General features: G+C 41.0%; 1 protein-coding gene across 2 annotated transcripts in view; it reads right to left on the minus strand.

Moving 5' to 3' along the window:
- The window catches only part of LOC130362526 (saccharopine dehydrogenase-like oxidoreductase), a 121,523-nt gene that overhangs the window by 34,593 nt on the left and 66,979 nt on the right, over positions 1-19,951 (minus strand). For both annotated transcript variants that reach the window (XM_056567164.1, XM_056567163.1), the window contains exons 6-8: positions 8,777-8,907; positions 8,311-8,428; positions 6,950-7,069 (exon numbers count right to left, since the gene is read on the minus strand). In XM_056567164.1, coding sequence (XP_056423139.1) covers positions 6,950-7,069; positions 8,311-8,428; positions 8,777-8,907 — 369 coding nt within the window. The remainder of the gene's footprint in view (positions 1-6,949; positions 7,070-8,310; positions 8,429-8,776; positions 8,908-19,951) is intronic.

The following is a 19,951-nucleotide window of genomic DNA, read 5'->3' on the forward strand; positions in this document are numbered from 1 at the left end:
CATATTTATGGCCTCTAATCTAAGGCTGTGTTCACACTGTCATTATGTCAGTGTTTCAGTTACAATAAAAAACTAATGGCCCCCACTGATATGAAATGGAATCTGTTGGGGGTTCCATCATGGTGTCCATTATTTTAAAGGGGTATTCCATGAAAAAAAAAAAAATCTATCTATCTATCTATCTATCTATCTATCTATATACAGCAACAGAAGAATGCAGCAGCACACTGCCAGCACAAGGATATAGGTGCAACATGAATATGCAGTTAAAACATGGAGAGCTATACAGCTATGGTGTAATAGATGCAAATGTGAAACTATGAAATAGTGAGGCACTTAGCTCGCAAATTTGTCTCCGCCGGCGGTCAAATAGCTTGGACCGTCCCACCGCGATAAGGTAGCCTCCTGGGACGGACCCTACACTGTGAATATGCCTCTGTGTGAACAGTTCAGTAAGCATGGCAGGATCTGGAACATCCAAGCCACCTTATATACACACCTGATAGAGGTGGGTGGGGTGCAAGGCCAACATGGAGGTAGCCACTCCCCCGTATGTGCAATACAGACAAAGAATAAGTCAGCCAGCACTTTAGTTGATACCAAACTATTATATGGACCTGGCCTACAGGTGCACGCTACTAGGCTAGATATACAGCAACAGAAGAATGCAGCAGCACACTGCCAGCACAAGGATATAGGTGCAACATGAATATGCAGTTAAAACATGGAGAGCTATACAGCTATGGTGTAATAGATGCAAATGTGAAACTATGAAATAGTGAGGCACTTAGCTCGCAAATTTGTCTCCGCCGGCGGTCAAATAGCTTGGACCGTCCCACCGCGATAAGGTAGCCTCCTGGGACGGACCCTACACTGTGAATATGCCTCTGTGTGAACAGTTCAGTAAGCATGGCAGGATCTGGAACATCCAAGCCACCTTATATACACACCTGATAGAGGTGGGTGGGGTGCAAGGCCAACATGGAGGTAGCCACTCCCCCGTATGTGCAATACAGACAAAGAATAAGTCAGCCAGCACTTTAGTTGATACCAAACTATTATATAGACCTGGCCTATAGGTGCACGCTACTAGGCTAGATATACAGCAACAGAAGAATGCAGCAGCACACTGCCAGCACAAGGATATAGGTGCAACATGAATATGCAGTTAAAACATGGAGAGCTATACAGCTATGGTGTAATAGATGCAAATGTGGAACTATGAAATAGTGAGGCACTTAGCTCGCAAATTTGTCTCCGCCGGCGGTCAAATAGCTTGGACCGTCCCACCGCGATAAGGTAGCCTCCTGGGACGGACCCTACACTGTGAATATGCCTCTGTGTGAACAGTGCAGTAAGCATGGCAGGATCTGGAACATCCAAGCCACCTTATATACACACCTGATAGAGGTGGGTGGGGTGCAAGGCCAACATGGAGGTAGCCACTCCCCCGTATGTGCAATACAGACAAAGAATAAGTCAGCCAGCACTTTAGTTGATACCAAACTATTATATGGACCTGGCCTATAGGTGCACGCTACTAGGCTAGATATACAGCAACAGAAGAATGCAGCAGCACACTGCCAGCACAAGGATATAGGTGCAACATGAATATGCAGTTAAAACATGGAGAGCTATATAGCTATGGTGTAATAGATGCAAATGTGAAACTATGAAATAGTGAGGCACTTAGCTCGCAAATTTGTCTCCGCCGGCGGTCAAATAGCTTGGACCGTCCCACCGCGATAAGGTAGCCTTTGCATCTATTACACCATAGCTGTATAGCTCTCCATGTTTTAACTGCATATTCATGTTGCACCTATATCCTTGTGCTGGCAGTGTGCTGCTGCATTCTTCTGTTGCTGTATATCTAGCCTAGTAGCGTGCACCTGTAGGCCAGGTCCATATAATAGTTTGGTATCAACTAAAGTGCTGGCTGACTTATTCTTTATCTATATATATATATATATATATATATATATATATATCCAATGTAGTAATCCGCAGCACTCAAGGAGTAAGGTGCAAAATTAAGGTGCTTTATTCCATACTAATACAGAGCAACGTTTCAGCTGCCATGCAGCCTTTCTCAAGTATCATAGTAGTGACAAACAGGAAGTATATAAAGGTGTACAAGTGATTAAAACATTACAAGTATGCAATCAATTCATTAAGGCATACATAAATATAAAGTGTAAAACCTAATAAGATACAGGGTCATTCCACCACTGTAATTTAAGATGAGCAGTGAGCAGTGTTTTAAAAATGGAAAATGGCGCCAGGTCACATGACCTCCTCCGCCACCACACGTCACATCCGGTGTTAAGGTAAACATTTCTGGTTGCTGTACAGAGAGTCGGGCAGACCGATGGTTCCGGGAGCGAGGCCGGTCATGTGATAATCACGGAACGTTCCGGGATGTGAATCACTAATCATGGCGTTTTCCTTATATGGTTATAGGAGTGCAGCCATCATATTCCGCCTACTTGATTGTTATTGTGAGTTTTGCACATGTTTATTAATCATGATTGTTAATGTATTTTGGCAATTTTCATAATGTTTTGCAGCCTTTGATCTGCATTTTCCATTTTTAAAACACTGCTCACTGCTCACCTTAAATTACAGTGGTGGAATGACCCTGTATCTTATTATGTTTTACACTTTATATTTATGTATGCCTTAATGAATTGATTGCATACTCGTAATGTTTTCCTTGAGTGCTGCGGATTACTACATTGGGTGTGTGACTGCCTGGACCGGGCTACCTTGCTGCTGGCACCTCTTTACTTCCTTTGGATGTGCTGCTCTGTTGGAATTTTGTGAATATCTATATATATATATTTTTTTTTTCATATCAACTGGCTCCAGGAAGCTAAACAGATTTGTAAATGACTTCTATTAAAAATATTAATCTTTCCAGAACTTATAAGATACTGAAGTTGAGTTGTTCTTTTCTGTCTGACAACAGTGCTATCTGCTGACACCTCTCTATCTCAGGAACTATCCAGAGTAGCAGCAAATTCTCATAGCAAACCCCTCCTGCTCTTGACTGTTCCTGAGACAGACAGAGGTGTCAGCAGAGAGCACTGTTGTCAGACATAAAAGAACAACTCAACTTCAGCAGCTGATAAATACTGGTAGGATTAAGATTTTTTAATAGAACTAATTTACAAATCTGTTTAACTTTCTGGAGCCAGTTGATATGGAAAAAAAAAAATTTTCATGGAATACCCCTTTTCGTAAATGCTTTATTAATTTCTTTTTGGAATATGATGTCACTAAAAAAGCTGACTTTTTTTAAAATTAAGTTTACACCGTTCACCGTATGGGATCATTAACCTTATATTTTGATAGTTGATAGTTCGGACATTTATGCACGTGGCGATACCAAATATGTTTATAATTTTTTTTTCATTTTTTTTTATTTTATTTTTTTTTACACTTTTTGGGGGTAAAATGGGAAAAGGGACAGTTAAATGGGTACTCCGGTGGTTAAGATTTTTGGCTATATTGCATCTTCTTTTAATGTTCATGTTTTTTGCAATTGAAATTTATTATATGTTCGTGCAGCATGTGTCTTTTTTCTTACCTGTTTGTGGGCCAGGAAGTTCTGTAGTTCTGGGTTGGATCTCTTACTATTGTCCACAGCGTCGGCCATGTTAGGATTAGACTGTCGACAACATGTTAGGGCTTTTTTTTTCTCTGTTCTTTCAGAACTGCATGAGAGAAAGAAGCCACGCCCCCTCATCTCCCCCTCCCGGAGGACGCAGGTGTGCATGAGAGAAAGAAGCCAGAGCAGGTGGAGAGAGAGGATATACACAGCTCCTCATCTCCCCTCCCCCTGCTCTGTCTTCTGAGGACGCAGGTCTGCACTGAAAGAAGACAGAAAAGATAAGAGTATTATATGAAGGGGAGGATAACAAAGTGCACGGGCTGGGGATGTATAGACTGCAGGGGAATAAATCTCGGACTGGGGATGATTTCTATGTGTGAGGGGGGGGGGGGACTCCTGAATGACACAAGCTGGGAGTTGTAGTCCCTGTTATGTGTGTGTATGCTAGTATTTACACACCAGCTGTTGCAAAACTACAACTCCCAGCATGCCTGGACAGACTTTGGGCATGCTGGGAGTTGTAGATTTGCAAAAGCTGGAGGCACAATGGTTGGTAATCACTGTTCTAGCCTATTCAGCATACACATCATGTTACACCAGTGTTTCCAAACCAGTATGCCTCCAGCTGGTTTGTATCAAAACTACAACTCCCAGCATGTCCGGACAGCTTTTGGCTGTCCGGGCATGCTGGTAGTAGTAGTTTTGCAACACCTGGTGGCCCCCTGGTTGGGAAACACTGGTGTATGCCCTATAGAGGTGTGGTGAACTACAACCCCCAGGAGACTACAGAGGCAGCATGCTGGTGTTATACCACAGACTGAAGACTCCTGAATGACACATGCTGGGAGTTGTAGTCCCTTTAGTGTGTGTATGCCAGTGTATCCCAACCAGGGCTGATTATATCACTGTGCTGTGTCTAAGGGGGCCGACCTGGGAAAATAGTAGGGTGGGTAAAGGGCGGAAAAAAAAAAAAAAAAAAAGGGAGCCGCCCCAAACCAGCAAGGCATGTGGCATGCTGGGATTTGTGGTTTTCAGCACAGCAAGAAACAGGAAATAGAAGCAAAGATAGGAAAACAGAGTGAGGGATAAAAAGACAACAAAGAACGGAAATAGAGTAGGCTAAACAACAAGAATAGAAATGAAACAAAACAAATAGTGTAAGTCAAAAACAGAAAAACACGTTGACCACCGGAGTAACCCTTTAACATTTTTATTGGGGGAGGGGATTTTTCAATTTTTTTCCTTTTTATTTTTTTAATTTTTTTTTACACTTTTTGTGTCTACTTTATTCTTTCATGAGTTATTTACAAGTTTCTGACCACTTATAAAATGTGTTCAATGTGCTGTCCATTCTGTTGGATTGTCAATGCAACCCTCTTCTCCCACTCTTCACACACTCATAGCAACACCGCAGGAGAAATGCTAGCACAAGCTTCCAGTATCCGTAGTTTCAGGTGCTGCAGAATGGGCAAAACAAAAATTGGAACAGGACCCTCAGTTTACGCAGAAGATTTTTTTCAGTGATGAGGCAAACTTTTATGTGAATGGTGAAGTTAACAAAAAAAAACACCGCTATTGGTCTGACACTAACCCACATTGGATAGATCCCTCCAAGACTGTTGGCACACAAAAATTGATGGTATGGTGTGGTATATGGGGGTACAAAGATAGTGGGGCCATTCTTCATCAATGGAAACCTCAAGGCCACTGGATATGCGAAATTGCTACATGATGATGTGTTTCCCTCTTTATGCACTGAAGCTGGCACGTTCCCTGAGTTTTTCCAGCAAGATGGCACACCACCACATTATGGGTGTCAGGTCCGAGCATTCCTAGATGAACAGTTTCCTGGAAAGTGGATTGGTCGTCGTGGGCCAGTTGAATGGCCCCCCAAGGTCTCCTGATCTGACCCCGATCTTTGGGGTCATCTGAAGGCAATTGTCTATGCTGTGAAGATAAGAGATGTGCAGCACCTGAAACTACGGATGCTGGAAGCCTATGCTAGCATTTCTCCTGCGGTGTTCCTATCAGTGTGTGAAGAGTGGGAGAAGAGGGTTGCATTGACAATCCAACACAATGGGCAGCACAATGAACACATTTTATAAGTGGTCAGAAACTTGTAAATAACTCATGAAAGAATAAAGTTACGTTAAAACCAAGCACATCATTGTTTTTCTTGTGAAATTCCCAATAAGTTTGATGTCACATGACCCTCTTTCTATTGAAAAAAAAAAAGTTGGATTCAAAATGTCCGACTTAAAAATGGCCGCCATGGTCACCACCCATCTTGAAAAGTTTCCCACCTCACATATACTAATGTGCCACAAACAGGAAGTTAATATCACCAACCATTCCCATTTTATTAAGGTGTATCCATATAAATGGCCCACCCTGTATATCTGGGAACACACAAACATATCATCTGTGTCCTCATAGCAAAAGAAAAAAAAAAAGTAGTAAAATGTAACAAATAGATAACAAGCATTACTGCCTTGCATCACTGAGGTCCAAGCCAGTATGGATTAGTGCATTAGTAGATACATAAGTGGTGTCTGTTACATTTCTTTGTTTTCCTCATTTGTTTAATATAGAATGCATTTAAAGGAGATAAAGAGAAAAAAATAAATGTATTATGGATAATATCCATAAATTTTTTCTGTTTATCTTCCTCTTTTTATGCATATGCTACCTCATTAGTCACTATATGTGGTATATGAATACGTCATGTATATGGTATATTACCTGTTTGTGACTACTCTGTACCAGTTGTTGGTGTGCCTTGTTTCTAACATTTGTAATGTATGTAATTAATATTTTTTATTTTTGTTTTGTAATGCAATATTAATATGTTTTTCTGTGCTTTGCCTGTATGCTTATTTAATTGTATTTGTTCACTTCATGTGTGGTCATTTTTTACTTCCGGACTTACAGCCAGAAAAGACGCTTCAAGCAATCTATATTGCCTTTGACATATGGCATGCTAAGTGTAAGACACAATATTTTTCCTTGCTGTAACTGTACATATATGTGTATTCTTTGTCTGCATTTTTGTTGGCTTGTGTTATATGTTTACATTCTGCTCCATATATATGTGTATTTTCTCTATGGAGAATCCCTTATCCTATATGTACATTGTACACTGTATTTTTTATCCCCTGATGAACCATTCTATAAGATACACGGTGAAATTCGTAGGGACATACAGATGTTCATCATTGGAGAAATATGTTTTTTTGTAAATTAATATTTATGATTCATGCTGTAATAGTGTTTTTCTACTTTAATAAATTGTTACATTAGTTGTGGTGATTGATTTTAGGTTAAAACCATACTTACTTTTATCAGAAGTTTGCGACCACAACTGCATCTAGTAAAGAGCAGAAAAAGGAGTCCCGCAAACATCAATTTGATAAGAGATGAGATACCGCCCACTGCTGCATAGGCAGTATATTGCACCTAGTAGGAAAACAATTCCATTGAGTAGAAATTCTTTGCTGCACATTTATTAAATCCCAAACTTTATAAATACATCAATCTAAATTTAGTGCAATAGTAAAAAACTTTGTTCTCTCTATTTATATACATACATTTAAATCAAGATAGATGAATATATATACATAAGAATAAAGTGCTATGGTGACACAAGGGCCAGTCATGCAATCTCCATGTTTTGCTGGGACAACACAGGCAATCACGACAAATAATTTTCTAATAGTAGCAAAATCTCTCTCTTTTTTGAAGTCCCCATACAAAAGTCGGCCTTGCCTGCCAACCGGGCTCCCCCAACATTACACGGCCATCATAAAAAATATACATACTTATATGACAAACATGAGGTATTAGTTGATATCAGCTGTTAAGTTACTGGTAACCTGTATATTGCCTTATCTGTGTGCAACTATAATACTAAGCAACTACCTCCCCCATAAATTGGAGGCACGGGATTGTTCATCAGTATTTTGCATCTGTGTGACCTCCCCTTTTATAGCATTGTGGCTGATCTGCATCATAAATGGGAATAGGAGCCTAGCCTGCCCTTGTATCAGTAAGTGACCCTTTTCTGTGATTTATGTCCCATTTTTCTGTGTTTTTTCTATATTGCCTGCCAACCAGCCGACTGTCTAAACCATGTGGGACCTGCATATGATGTTATATTTCAACTGCCAGTCTTTATTGCTCTCAGAGATAAGCTGCCGCCAGAGATCTCTGAAAGTGGCTTACCCCTCCCCTTTCCATTGAAAACATAAAAACATGGAGCGATCAGGAGTGATAGCTGTCAGTTACTGAGGGTGTATGGCCACCTTAATAAAACTTTAAGATTGGTTAAGAGTCAAGACAATATGGTGTTTCTAAATCGACTCGAAGACAACCCAATGTCGTTGTAGAACCCAAGTTTTAAGAGGAGGGGAGAAATTTCTTAGTTGCAATATAGCCAATAAAACTAATTGAGAACATTGGGGAAGATTAATTAGAACATGCAGAAGAAAAGTGAACCAGTTCCCATAGCAACCAGTTTGATTCTTTTATTTTTCACAAGTCTTTTTAAAAATGAAAACAGCGATCTGATTGGTTTCTATGGGCAACTGGTCAATATTTCTTCTGCACTGCTTGCGATTATTCTCCCCCATTATTTATGTGTAAAACTGGTCCAACCTTTTTTTATATATAAAGAAAACATTGCCACACTTTACACTCACAGGTGTCTCCTGCAATTTCTCATAGAGATACCGTTGGCTCCTCTCGACAACAGAAACATCTGACCCCAGAAAAGGAATGGCATACTGCTGTATTTCATTACTGTAAAATACTGCACCCCTGCAAAAGATAAACAAGTATAATTCGGATGTGTCTTAAGCATTAAATATTTAAACCAAAAGAGAAAAATGTTATCAGAGTGTAGAGTTCTCATGTTACTCTGTTTTGTAAATGCCAGAGACCAGCTACTGAATAACTCTCATTGTTCCAAGAATCTGATGAGCACATATTTTCTTTGCTATGTACAGTGTAGTTATACAAAAACTTACAAATCATTTTTTCTGTTCTATTCAATGACAGTAAAATCTACATTTGGGGGGGGGGGGGGTGTTGCCACAGGTCCTTTTTGACACACAGTAGACTAATACATGCATAAATGAAATGTAACACATGAATAATAAGTCTTACCTTCTTTTTAACTTTTTACCAACAACTGGAAGTGGCTTGAATGCTAATTTCTTTCGAAGGCTCTTCAGCTTTCCCTGATTTGCAACTTCATGAATTGCAGACTGCCAAGTCCCTTCATTAAGACGAGTACCCTTTACAACACAATAATATAACAAAACATGTGTGGTGAGGTGAATAAATTACTACAGGGCTAGGAACTGTTAATGCTTAGGCTTAACATTGACTTTTACACAGACGTTACTGTACCTTTAACCCCTTAACGATAACTGACATAAAAGTACGTCATGATGAGTCATGTACGTGACGCGAGCACTGTCCCTTCGGCGATTGATTGCTCCAAGCCTGAGATGCAGGCTTGAGCAATCGACCGCCGATAACACTGATCACTGCAAAGCTATGCCTTTGCAGTGAACAGTGCTGGCAATCAGTGTGTGCAGTGTTATAGGTCCCTATGGGAGCTATAACTCTGCAAAAAAAAAAAAAGTGTAAAAAAAAAGTGAATAAATGTGATTTAACCCTTTCCTTAATAAAAGTTCAAATCACCCCCCTTTTCCCATAAAAAAAAAAAAACACCATGTAAATAAAAATAAATATAAACATATGTGGTATCGCCGCGTGTGTAAATGTCCGAACTATAAAAATAGATCATTAATTAAACCGCACGGTCAATGGTGTACGCGCAAAAAAATTCCAAAGTCCAAAATAACGTATTTTTGGTTGTTTTTTTATATCATGAAAAAATGAATAAAAAGGGATCAAAAAGTCTGATCAATACAAAAATGAAATCGCTAAAAACTTCATATCACGGCACAAAAAATGAGCCCTCATACTGCCCCATACGCAGAAAAATAAAAAAGTTATAGGGGTCAGAAGATGACTATTTTAAACATATAAATTTCCGTGCATGTAGTTATGATTTTTTCCAGAAGTAATACAAAATCAAACCTATACAAGTAGAGTATCATTTTAATTGTATGGACCCACAGAATAAAGATCAGCTGTCATTTTTACTGAAAAATTTACTATGTAGAAACAGAAGCCCCCAAGAGTTACAAATTGGCGTTTTTTCTTCAATTTCGCCGCACAATGATTTTTTTCTGTTTCGCTGTAGATTTTTGGGTAAAATGACTGATGTTACTGCAAAGTAGAATTAGTGGTGCAAAAAATAAGCCATCACATGGATTTTTAGGTGCAAAATTGAAAGGGTTATGATTTTTAAAAGGTAAGGAGGAAAAAACGAAAGTGCAAAAACGGAAAAACCCCGGTCTTTAAGGGGTTAAGGACACAACCAATTTTATTTTTGCATTTTCATTTCAATCGTTTTTTTTTTATTGGTTTTAAAATTTTACAACATAAACCAGGCATACCCGGTATAACAAATAAAATGTCAAAACTGTTTTTTTTTTTCTCAATCTGCTTCTATTCAATCAAGGCAAACACTCATATGAAATAAGCAAGCCTGTAGAATAAAAGCAATGACCATTTTAAAGTAAATAATATAATAATAGATGTTTACATTAGGTTATCCACCTGTGGAATTCGTAGGTTACTAGCGCAAATCAGAAATAATTGTACATTTCTGGGAAAAAATTGCATAAAAGAGGCTATTGGAATTACGGTTGTGAACAGTAACATGAATTAGCCCAGGTGAACCATTTATTAAGAAAATGATCGTATGTTCCGTTACCTAAGGCAATGCCTTTCTCTGTAGGAAAAGGTGGTGTTAAGTGAAGCAATGACTTCTGTAAACTCAGGAATAGTAGCTGATTTCCAAAATCTAAGTAAACAATTTTTACGTTATGCATAACAAACACACAAAAGCTCTGAATTTACTTGGAATAACATTAATACCCATGAATAAGAGGGTTAATTGAGGGACCCAAGGTATATCATATGGCACTAATTCTCTCAAAAATGCCTTACATTTATCCCAGTAAGGTCTGATCACAGGGCAACTCCAAAGGATGTGGAAAAGCGTTCCTTTACCACCGCATCCACTCCAGCACCGATTAGAAGCTGTATTATACATAACGGATAATGTGTCAGGTGTGTAATACCTCCTGAGGGTTGTCTTAACCGCTGATTCAACATGAGATGAGCATTTAAAGTGTTGATGTATCATTTTGAAAGTCAAGGTGATGCCTAAATCTGTTTACCAACTGCGAAGGGGATGAAATTTGCAGAAAGTGTGATTATGGAGAAGGGAATCATAGAAGAATTTTAATCTTTTTTGTTGCTAGCTAGGTGAATGGTGGTTAACCCCTTAAGGACCAAGCTAATTAACCCCTTAAGGACCGGGGTTTTTTCCGTTTTTGCATTTTCGTTTTTTGCTCCTTGCCTTTAAAAAATCATAACTCTTTCAATTTTGCACCTAAAAATCCATATGATGGCTTATTTTTTGCGCCACCAATTCTACTTTGTAATGACGTCAGTCATTTTGTCCAAAAATCTACCGTGAAACGGAAAAAAAATAAATCATTGTGCGACAAAATTTAAAAAAAAACGCAGTTTTGTAACTTTTGGGGGCTTCCGTTTCCACGTAGTACATTTTTCGGTAAAAATGACACCTTATCTTTATTCTGTAGGTCCATACGATTAAAATGATACCCTACTTATATAGGTTTGATTTTGTCGGACTTCTGGAAAAAATCATAACTACATGCAGGAAAATTAATACGTTTAAAATTGTCATCTTCTGACCCCTACAACTTTTTTATTTTTCCGTGTATGGGGCGGTATGAGGGCTCATTTTTTGCACCGTGATCTGAAATTTTTAACGGTACCATTTTTGCATTGATAGGACTTATTGATCGCTTTTTATTCATTTTTAAATGATATAAAAAGTGACCAAAAATGCACTATTTTGGACTTTGGAATTTTTTTGCGCCCATTGACCGAGCGGTTTAATTCATTATATATTTTTATAATTCGGACATTTCCGCACGCAGTGATACCATGTTTATTTTTATTTACACGGTGTTTTTTTTTTTTTTTATTGGAAAAGGGGGGTGATTCAAACTTTTAATAGGGGAGGAGTTAAATGATCTTTATTCACTTTTTTTTCCACTTTTTTTTTTGCAGTGTTATAGGTCCCATAGGGACCTATAACACTGCACACACTGATCTTCATCATTGATCCCTGGTTTCTCATAAGAAACCAGTGATCAACGATTCTGCCGCATGACTGCTCATGCCTGGATCTCAGGCACTGAGCAGTCATTCGGCGATCGGACAGCGAGGAGGCAGGTAGGGGCCCTCCCGCTGTCCTGTCAGCTGTTTGGGATGCCGCGATTAGCCGCGGCTATCCCGAACAGCCCGACTAAGCTAGCCGGCCACTTTCGGTTTTGCTTTTAGCCGCGCGGCACAGCTCTGACATTGTTTTTTTTTTGTCACAAGTTGTACTACATGAAAATAGTAAAAGTTAATCGATATCATATGTATTTTTTTATTTACAATGCAAGAAACCGTGAAATTTTTGAAAAAAAGAAGATTTTTTGTTATTTTGACGTTAATAGGTTGCATATATTTATACATAATGTTTATTTTTTTTATTAAAAATTATGATTTCATATGTCTACTTTATTTTCATATGTCTACTTTTTTTAAATTATTATTATTATTATTCACATTTTAGATGTATTAGAGGACTGACAAATTTACTTGACATTTTGAAAATTTGAAAAGTACATCTTATTTTTATGTGCTAAGCAAGGTTTGCAGTAACTGAGAAGTAGTAGAACATGGGACCCCCCCCCCCCCCCCCGAATGACACCATTTTAAAAACTAGACCCCACAAGGTATCCGCTAGGGGGTACAGTGAGTATTTTAATACCATAGTTTTTTGGCAGGAATTATTACAAAGTCAGTGTTGAAAAATCAAAACTAGCTTTTTTTCACAAATGCATCATTTGTGGGACATATTTTTTGTACATCACTTCTGATATTGAAAGAAATGCACCCTATATTTTATTTAGCTGCTTGTCCCATGTTCGGAAATACCCCCGCTTAGGCCATATATGGTTCCTTGGCCGTGTGGTAGGACTCAGAAGGCGAGGAGCGCCATTTGGCTTTCAGGGCAGAACAGTACCCCCACCCCCACAAGTGACCCCATTTATATACCACACCCCTACAAGTTATTGGCGATCCTACACATTATGCATTTTTTTTAATTGGATTCATTTAATAAATGTATTTTTCTTTTTTTTTTTTTGTTTTACACTTTTTTACACTTATTACATTTTTATTTATTTTTACACTTTTTAATGCTTTGGAAGTATTCCAAAGCATTGCAGTTATATGCCTGTCAATTTTTACTAGCGGGCAGCATATCAGGACGTGCTTCTGGCACGTCCTACAGGCAATACCCAGGGCAGACCTGGGGGTCTTTATAGGACCCCCGGCTGCCCAGGGATGCAGCAGCACCCCGCGATGCTCCGGGGTGCTGCAGGAGAGACAGAGGGAGCCCCCTCCCTCTGTCAGAACTCCTTACAGTGCGCAGTCACTTCTGACCGCGGCTGTAAGGGTTAAACTGTCGGGAGTGAAGTGAACCAGCCGCGTATTACACCCCCCCCCGGCCAGCCGCGTATTACACACAGCACCCCGCGATCGCGATGCAGGGTGCTGCAAAGGAGACAGAGGGAGCCCCCTCCCTCTGTCATAACACTTACAGCCCCGCGGTCACTGTAAAAAGATTTGAAATTACTTCTAGTAAAAAATCTTAATCCTTTCAGTATTTATGAGCTGCTGAAGTTGAGTTGTTCTTTTCTGTCTAAGTGCTCTCTGATGAAACCTGTCTCGGGAACTGTCCAGAGTAGAAGCAAATCCCCATAGCAAACTTCTCCTACTCTGTGCAGTTCTCGAGACAGGAAGAGGTGTCAGTAGAGAGCACTGTTGTCAGACAGAAAAGAACAACTCAACTTCAGCAGCTGATAATTATTGGAAGGATTAAAGGGGTACTCTGGCCCTGAGACATCTTATCCCCTATAAAAAGGATAGGGGATAAGATGTCTCACCGTGGGGGTCCCGCCGCTAGGGACCCCCGCAATCATGTATTCGCCACCCACCTGTTTGAGCTGCACGCCGCGGTGCCAGCTCACAAACAGCCGGGTGGCGACCACGGGGCAGGAGTATCATGACGTCACGATACTCCGGCCCCGTGGTCGCTACCCGGCTGTTTGTGAGCTGGCACCGCTGCATCCAGCTCAAACAGGTGGGTGGCGAATACAAGATTGCGGGGGTCCCCAGCGGCGGGGGTCCCCAGCGGCGGGACTCCCGCGGTGAGACATCTTATCCACTATCCATTGCTGCTGCGGTGCAGTGTCTGTGGGGAGGTGCGGCCCTGGGACTGGTTTGAGTGGCATTGGGGCTGCTCTGCCAGTGGATCATTCCCCCTGTGGGCACTAGTGTTGCGGCAGTGGTTGTCGCCACTCAGTGATAAGCCATTTTAAGCTAGGAACCCGCTATTTACAGGTGGCCGTGACGTGGCTAGCGGGCTTGCACTTCATGATCATAAAGTACACTAACGACCTGTTAGTTTAAGAAATGTTGCTGAGAAGCATTAGATCATTGTGCTTGTTGTGGATGTGCAACCATGTCTGTTTTCTCTATTTGAATTCATAACTTGTGTAATTGGATGGAAGAGATAGGGGATCCTGCATTTGTCATGACTGGCTTTCAAGCGTGCCACCAAAGCTTGCCTGCTTTGTTATTTTGAGAGTAAAAAAGTGCTTTTGTCTTTCTAAAAGCTTTTTCATAAATGGTCAGCAAGTGCCCCCTAAGATCCTGAATAAATGCCTTGTAGCGTTCCACAGAATTATAGGGGATATATCTGGGGAGGAGTTATGTAAAAACTCTTAAATCTGATGAGATACATTCTTTATATGCAGGGTGGGAAAGAAGGAAAGGATTACTCCAACAAATATACGTGGGGAAGGAGTTTGTAGATTCTGACACTTCCAAAGTAATTGCAGCTTTGTCAGACCACTTAACCCCTTAAGGACTTAGCCCTTTTTCACCTTAAGGACTCGGCCGTTTTTTGCAATTCTGACCACTGTCACTTTAAACATTAATAACTCTGGAATGCTTTTAGTTATCATTCTGATTCCGAGATAGTTTTTTCGTGACATATTCTACTTTAACATAGTGGTAAAATTTTGTGGTAACTTGCATCCTTTCTTGGTAAAAAATCCCAAAATTTGATGAAAAGTTTTGCATTTTTCTAACTTTGAAGCTCTCTGCTTGTAAGGAAAATGGATATTCCAAATAATTTTTTTTAATTCACATATACAATATGTCCACTTTAAGTTTGCATCATAAAATTGATGTGTTTTTACTTTTGGAAGACATCAGAGGGCTTCAAAGTTCAGCAGCAATTTTCCAATTTTTCACAAAATTTCCAAACTCACTATTTTTCAGGGACCAGTTCAGGTTTGAAGTGGATTTGAAGGGTCTTCATCTTAGAAATACCCCATAAATGACCACATTATAAAAACTACACCCCCCAAAGTATTCAAAATGACATTCAGTCGGCATTTTAACCCTTTAGGTGTTTCACAGGAATAGCAGCAAAGTGAAGGAGAAAATTCACAATCTTCATTTTTTACACTCGCATGTTCTTGTAGACCCAATTTTTGAATTTTTACAAGGGGTAAAACTCCCAGCATGCTTGGACAGTCAACGGCTGTTCGGCAATACTGGGAGTTGTTGTTTTGCAACAGCTGGAGGCTCCGTTTTGGAAACAGTGGGGTACCAGACGTTTTTCATTTTTATTGGGGAGGGGAGGGGGGCTGTGTAGGGGTATGTGTTTATGTAGTGTTTTTTACTTTTTATTTTATTTTGTGGTAGTGTAGTGTAGTGTTTTTAGGGTACAGTCACATGGGCGGGGGTTCACAGTAGTTTCTCGCTGGCAGTTTGAGCTGCGGCACAAAATTTGCCGCAGCTCAAACTTGCAGCCGGATACTTACTGTAAACCTCCGCCCATGTGAGTGTACCCTGTACATTCACATTGGGGGGGGGGGGGGGGGGCATCCAGCTGTTGCAAAACTACAACTTCCAGCATGCGCTGACAGACTGTACATGCTGAGAGTTTTAGTTTTGCAACAGCTGTAGGCACACTGGTTATGTATCACTGAGTTTGTGACCTAACTCAGTGTTTCACAACCAGTGTGCCTCCAGCTGTTGCAAAACTACAACTCCCAGCATGTACGGTGCATGGTGTACTGTGACTGCTGGGAGTTGTAGTTTGCAACAGCTGGAGGCACACCGGTCGTGAAACACTGAGTTAGGTAAAAAAGAACTCTGAGTTTCACAACCAGTGTGCCTTCAGCTGTTGCAAAACTACAACTCTCAGCAGTCACCGACAGCCAACGGGCATGCTGGGAGTTGTAGTTATGCAACCAGCAGATGCACCACTACAACTCCCAGCATGCACTTTAGCTGTTTGTGCAAGCTGGGAGTTGTAGTTATACAACAGCTGAAGGTACACTTTTCCATAGAAAAAATGTGCCTCCAGCTGTTGCAAAACTATAAGTCCCAGCATGCCCATAAGGGAATGCTGGGAGTTGTGGTGGTCTGGCTCCTGCTGTTGCATAACTTCAGCTCCCAGCATGCCCTTTCTGCATGCTGGGAGCTGTTGCTAAGCAACAGCAGGAGGCTGTCACTCACCACCAACGATCCACGCTGCAGGTCAGTCCCTCGCCGCCGTCGCCGCTGGGGCCCCGATCCCAACATTGACGCCGGGGATCGGGGTCCCCAGCTCCCGGGGTCCACGTCCCGCACCACGTCCTCCGGAAGAGGGGCAGAGCTGGTTGCGGGAGTGACACCGGCCAACGAATCAGGGCGATCGTGAGGTGGCACCAGTGCCACCTCACCCCTGCTGGCTATGGCTGTTCGATCAGCCAGTAATTCCGGGTCACCGGGTCACTGGAGACCCGATTGACCCGGAATCGCCGCAGATCGCTGGACTGAATTGTCCAGCGATCTGCGGCCATCGCCGACATGGGGGGGCATGATGACCCCCCTGGGCGATATGCCGGGATGCCTGCTGAACGATTTCAGCAGGCATCCGGCTCCGGTCCCCAACCGGCTAGCAGTGGGGACCGGAATTACCACGGGCGTATGGATACGCCCTGCGTCCTTAAGGACTCGGAATGCAGGGCGTATCCATACGCCCTGCATCCTGAAGAGGTTAATATTTTAAATGGTTGCAACTATAATGGAAGGTAACAGGAATCTGTCATTAAGGAACAGCTCTATTTGGGAGTAAACGTTGTGGACTCCAGAGTGGTGCATGTAATCACGTGTAGAAGCATTGTGGATATGCCAGACATCATATAGTTCTTCCCTTCATAAAGCTGATGATAAGGAAGCTGATGTCCTGTGTTGTGTGTGGGTGGTGTCACAATTGTGGGATCTGGAGTAATATTAAAATCTCCACAAATAAGTAATTTCCCTTGCCTTACTTTGTTGATCTGCCTCATGAGTTTGTGGAAGAATATTAATTGTGTGGTGTTGGGAGCATAAGCCGCTGTTTACATACCTGCCAAGGGGATCTATACATTTAGATATTAACCCCTTAAGCATCAAGCCAATTTTCACTATAGGACCCGGCCATTTTTTTGCACATCTGACCACTGTCACTTTAAGCATTAATAACTCTGGGATGCTTTTACTTTTCATTCTGATTCTAAGAGTTTTTTCGTGACATATTCTACTTTATGTTAGTGGTAAAATGTTGTCGATATTTGCATCAATTCAAAAATTCAAAAATTTTATGAAAAAATAGATTTTTTTTTTTACTTTGAAGCTCTCTGCTCATAAAGGAAAATGGATATTCCAAATAAATTATATATTGATTCACATATACAATATGTCTACTTTATGTTGGCTAGTGGTGTGGATGCTGGATGACCTCGGCAAGGTGCTTGTCCAGTCCTGGTAAAAACGGCGATGCTTCTCTGAGGCGCCTCCAGATGCGTAGATGCTTCAACTCCCAACCCAGGTGGGGGTTGAAGAAGGAGGAAGATACGGGAGCAATTGAAAGTTTTTAAAAGCTTTATTCAGACGACGCGTTTCGCAAGGGGTCCCTTGCTTCATCAGGGCATGACCTGATGAAGCAAGGGACCCCTTGCGAAACGCGTCGTCTGAATAAAGCTTTTAAAAACTTTCAATTGCTCCCGTATCTTCCTCCTTCTTCAACCCCCACCTGGGTCGGGAGTTGAAGCATCTACGCATCTGGAGGCGCCTCAGAGAAGCATCGCCGTTTTTACCAGGACTGGACAAGCACCTTGCCGAGGTCATCCAGCATCCACACCACTATCTACCAGACCGACACCACGGAGTATCGGGATAGATGCTTGGCAGCCCAGAGGAGAACGTCTAGAGTGCATGCACTCAGAAAGCCCACATCAGTGTTGTGCCTGAGCTTGCACAACACTAGAAGGTGAGTGTGTTAACACACACTTTAATTTGGCTCCATAATTCCTGTATGCGCAAATTTACATTCTTTGCGATTACCACCATTTACGGCACTTAGATAGCGCCCCCTTTGTTTCCTTTCTTTTTTCCTTTTCTGCACATACTTTATGTTGGCATTATACAGACATGTTTTTACTTCTGGAAGACATCAGAGGGCTTCAAAGTATAGCAGCAGTTTTCCAATTTTTCACTAAATTTTGAAGTGGATTTAAAGGGCCTTCTTATTAGAAATACTCCATAAATTGCCACATTATAAAAAAAAACTGCACCCCTAAAAGTATTCAAAATGATATTCAAAAGGTTTGTTAACCTTTTAGGTGTTTCACAGGAATAGCAGCAAATTGAAGGAGAAAATTCAAAATCTTCATTTTTTACACTGGCATGTTCTTGTAGACCCAGTTTTTGAATTTTTACAAGGGGTGAAAGGAGAGAAATCTTCCTAAAATGTGTAACCCAATTTTTCTTGAGTAAGGAAATAACTCATATGTGTATATCAAGTGCTCTGTGGATGCACTAGAGGGCTGAGAACGGAAGGAGTGACAGTGGGATTTTGTAGAGTGAGTTTTTCTGAAATGGTTTTTGGGGGGCATGTCACATTTAAGAAGCCCCTATGGTGCCAGAACAGCAAAAAAAAAAAAAAAAAAAAAAAAAAAAAAAATGGCCTATTATTTTGGATAAGCCTGTTGTGGGCAAACTTCACTTCAATATGGTCCACTCTGCCCACTATTTTATCTAATGCAGTGCGTAGCAGTGCAATTATAGCATGAATGTCACGCAGTAATGCGCTGCATTAGCAACATATCTTTCATGGTGGAGTCCGTTAAGACTGCATTAGAGACCGGCAATTAGAGAAGAGCCTCTTCCCCTCCCAGTGAGCCTGTGGCAGCACAACCCCAGTCTCATCTAGACGGGGACGTTGTTTCAGCGGGCTGCATGAGTGAGAGGAGGCCGCGACAGAGGCGATGGGGGATGAAGACGGGTCATCACTCACCAGACTCCCAGCTGCGCTGCGGTCTGTGGCTGGATGCTGTCGGCTGGATCTGGCAGGTAGGGAGAACCGCGCGGAATCTGAGGTGTAACGTCTCAAGTTGGGTTGTGGAGACCTGTGAGACGAAACCGAGGAAGCGGTTTGCGATGGTGATTAACCCTCTCCTCCACCGGGCCATCTTGATTTTCTCCCGCATCTCAGGAAAAGTAGAATTTAATCAGTTTGGCTTGATTAACAGCTTTCCTGCGTCATCCGTGCATGGTGGAAGATATATCGGTAGGTGAGAAGTTTAGCTGACTGGATGCGGTGAAAAGTCGCATTTTCATTTTTCCTCATCGCCGTCTTAAAATCATAACTTTTATCTTTTCATCATAATGACATCAATCATTTTACCATAAAATGTATGGCGCAACAAAAAATTATTATTTGTGTGAGGAAATTGAAAAGAAAACCCGGAATTTAGCAAATTTTGGAATGTTTTGTTTTCACACTGTACACTTTAGGGTAAAAATGACTTTTGTGGGTCAATACGATTAAAATTATTTCCATGCTATATGCTTTTTTTTAATTATTGTGCAGCTCTAAAAAAAAAAAAATCTCAAAACTTTTTAAACAAAATTAGTATGTTTAAAATCACTACTTGGACCACCTATAACTATCTCATTTTTTCCATATACGGGGCTGTATGAGGGCTAATTTGTTGCGCTGTGATC

Source organism: Hyla sarda, chromosome 3 (genome assembly GCF_029499605.1).
Source record: "Hyla sarda isolate aHylSar1 chromosome 3, aHylSar1.hap1, whole genome shotgun sequence".
NCBI classification, from domain to species: Eukaryota; Metazoa; Chordata; class Amphibia; order Anura; family Hylidae; genus Hyla; species Hyla sarda.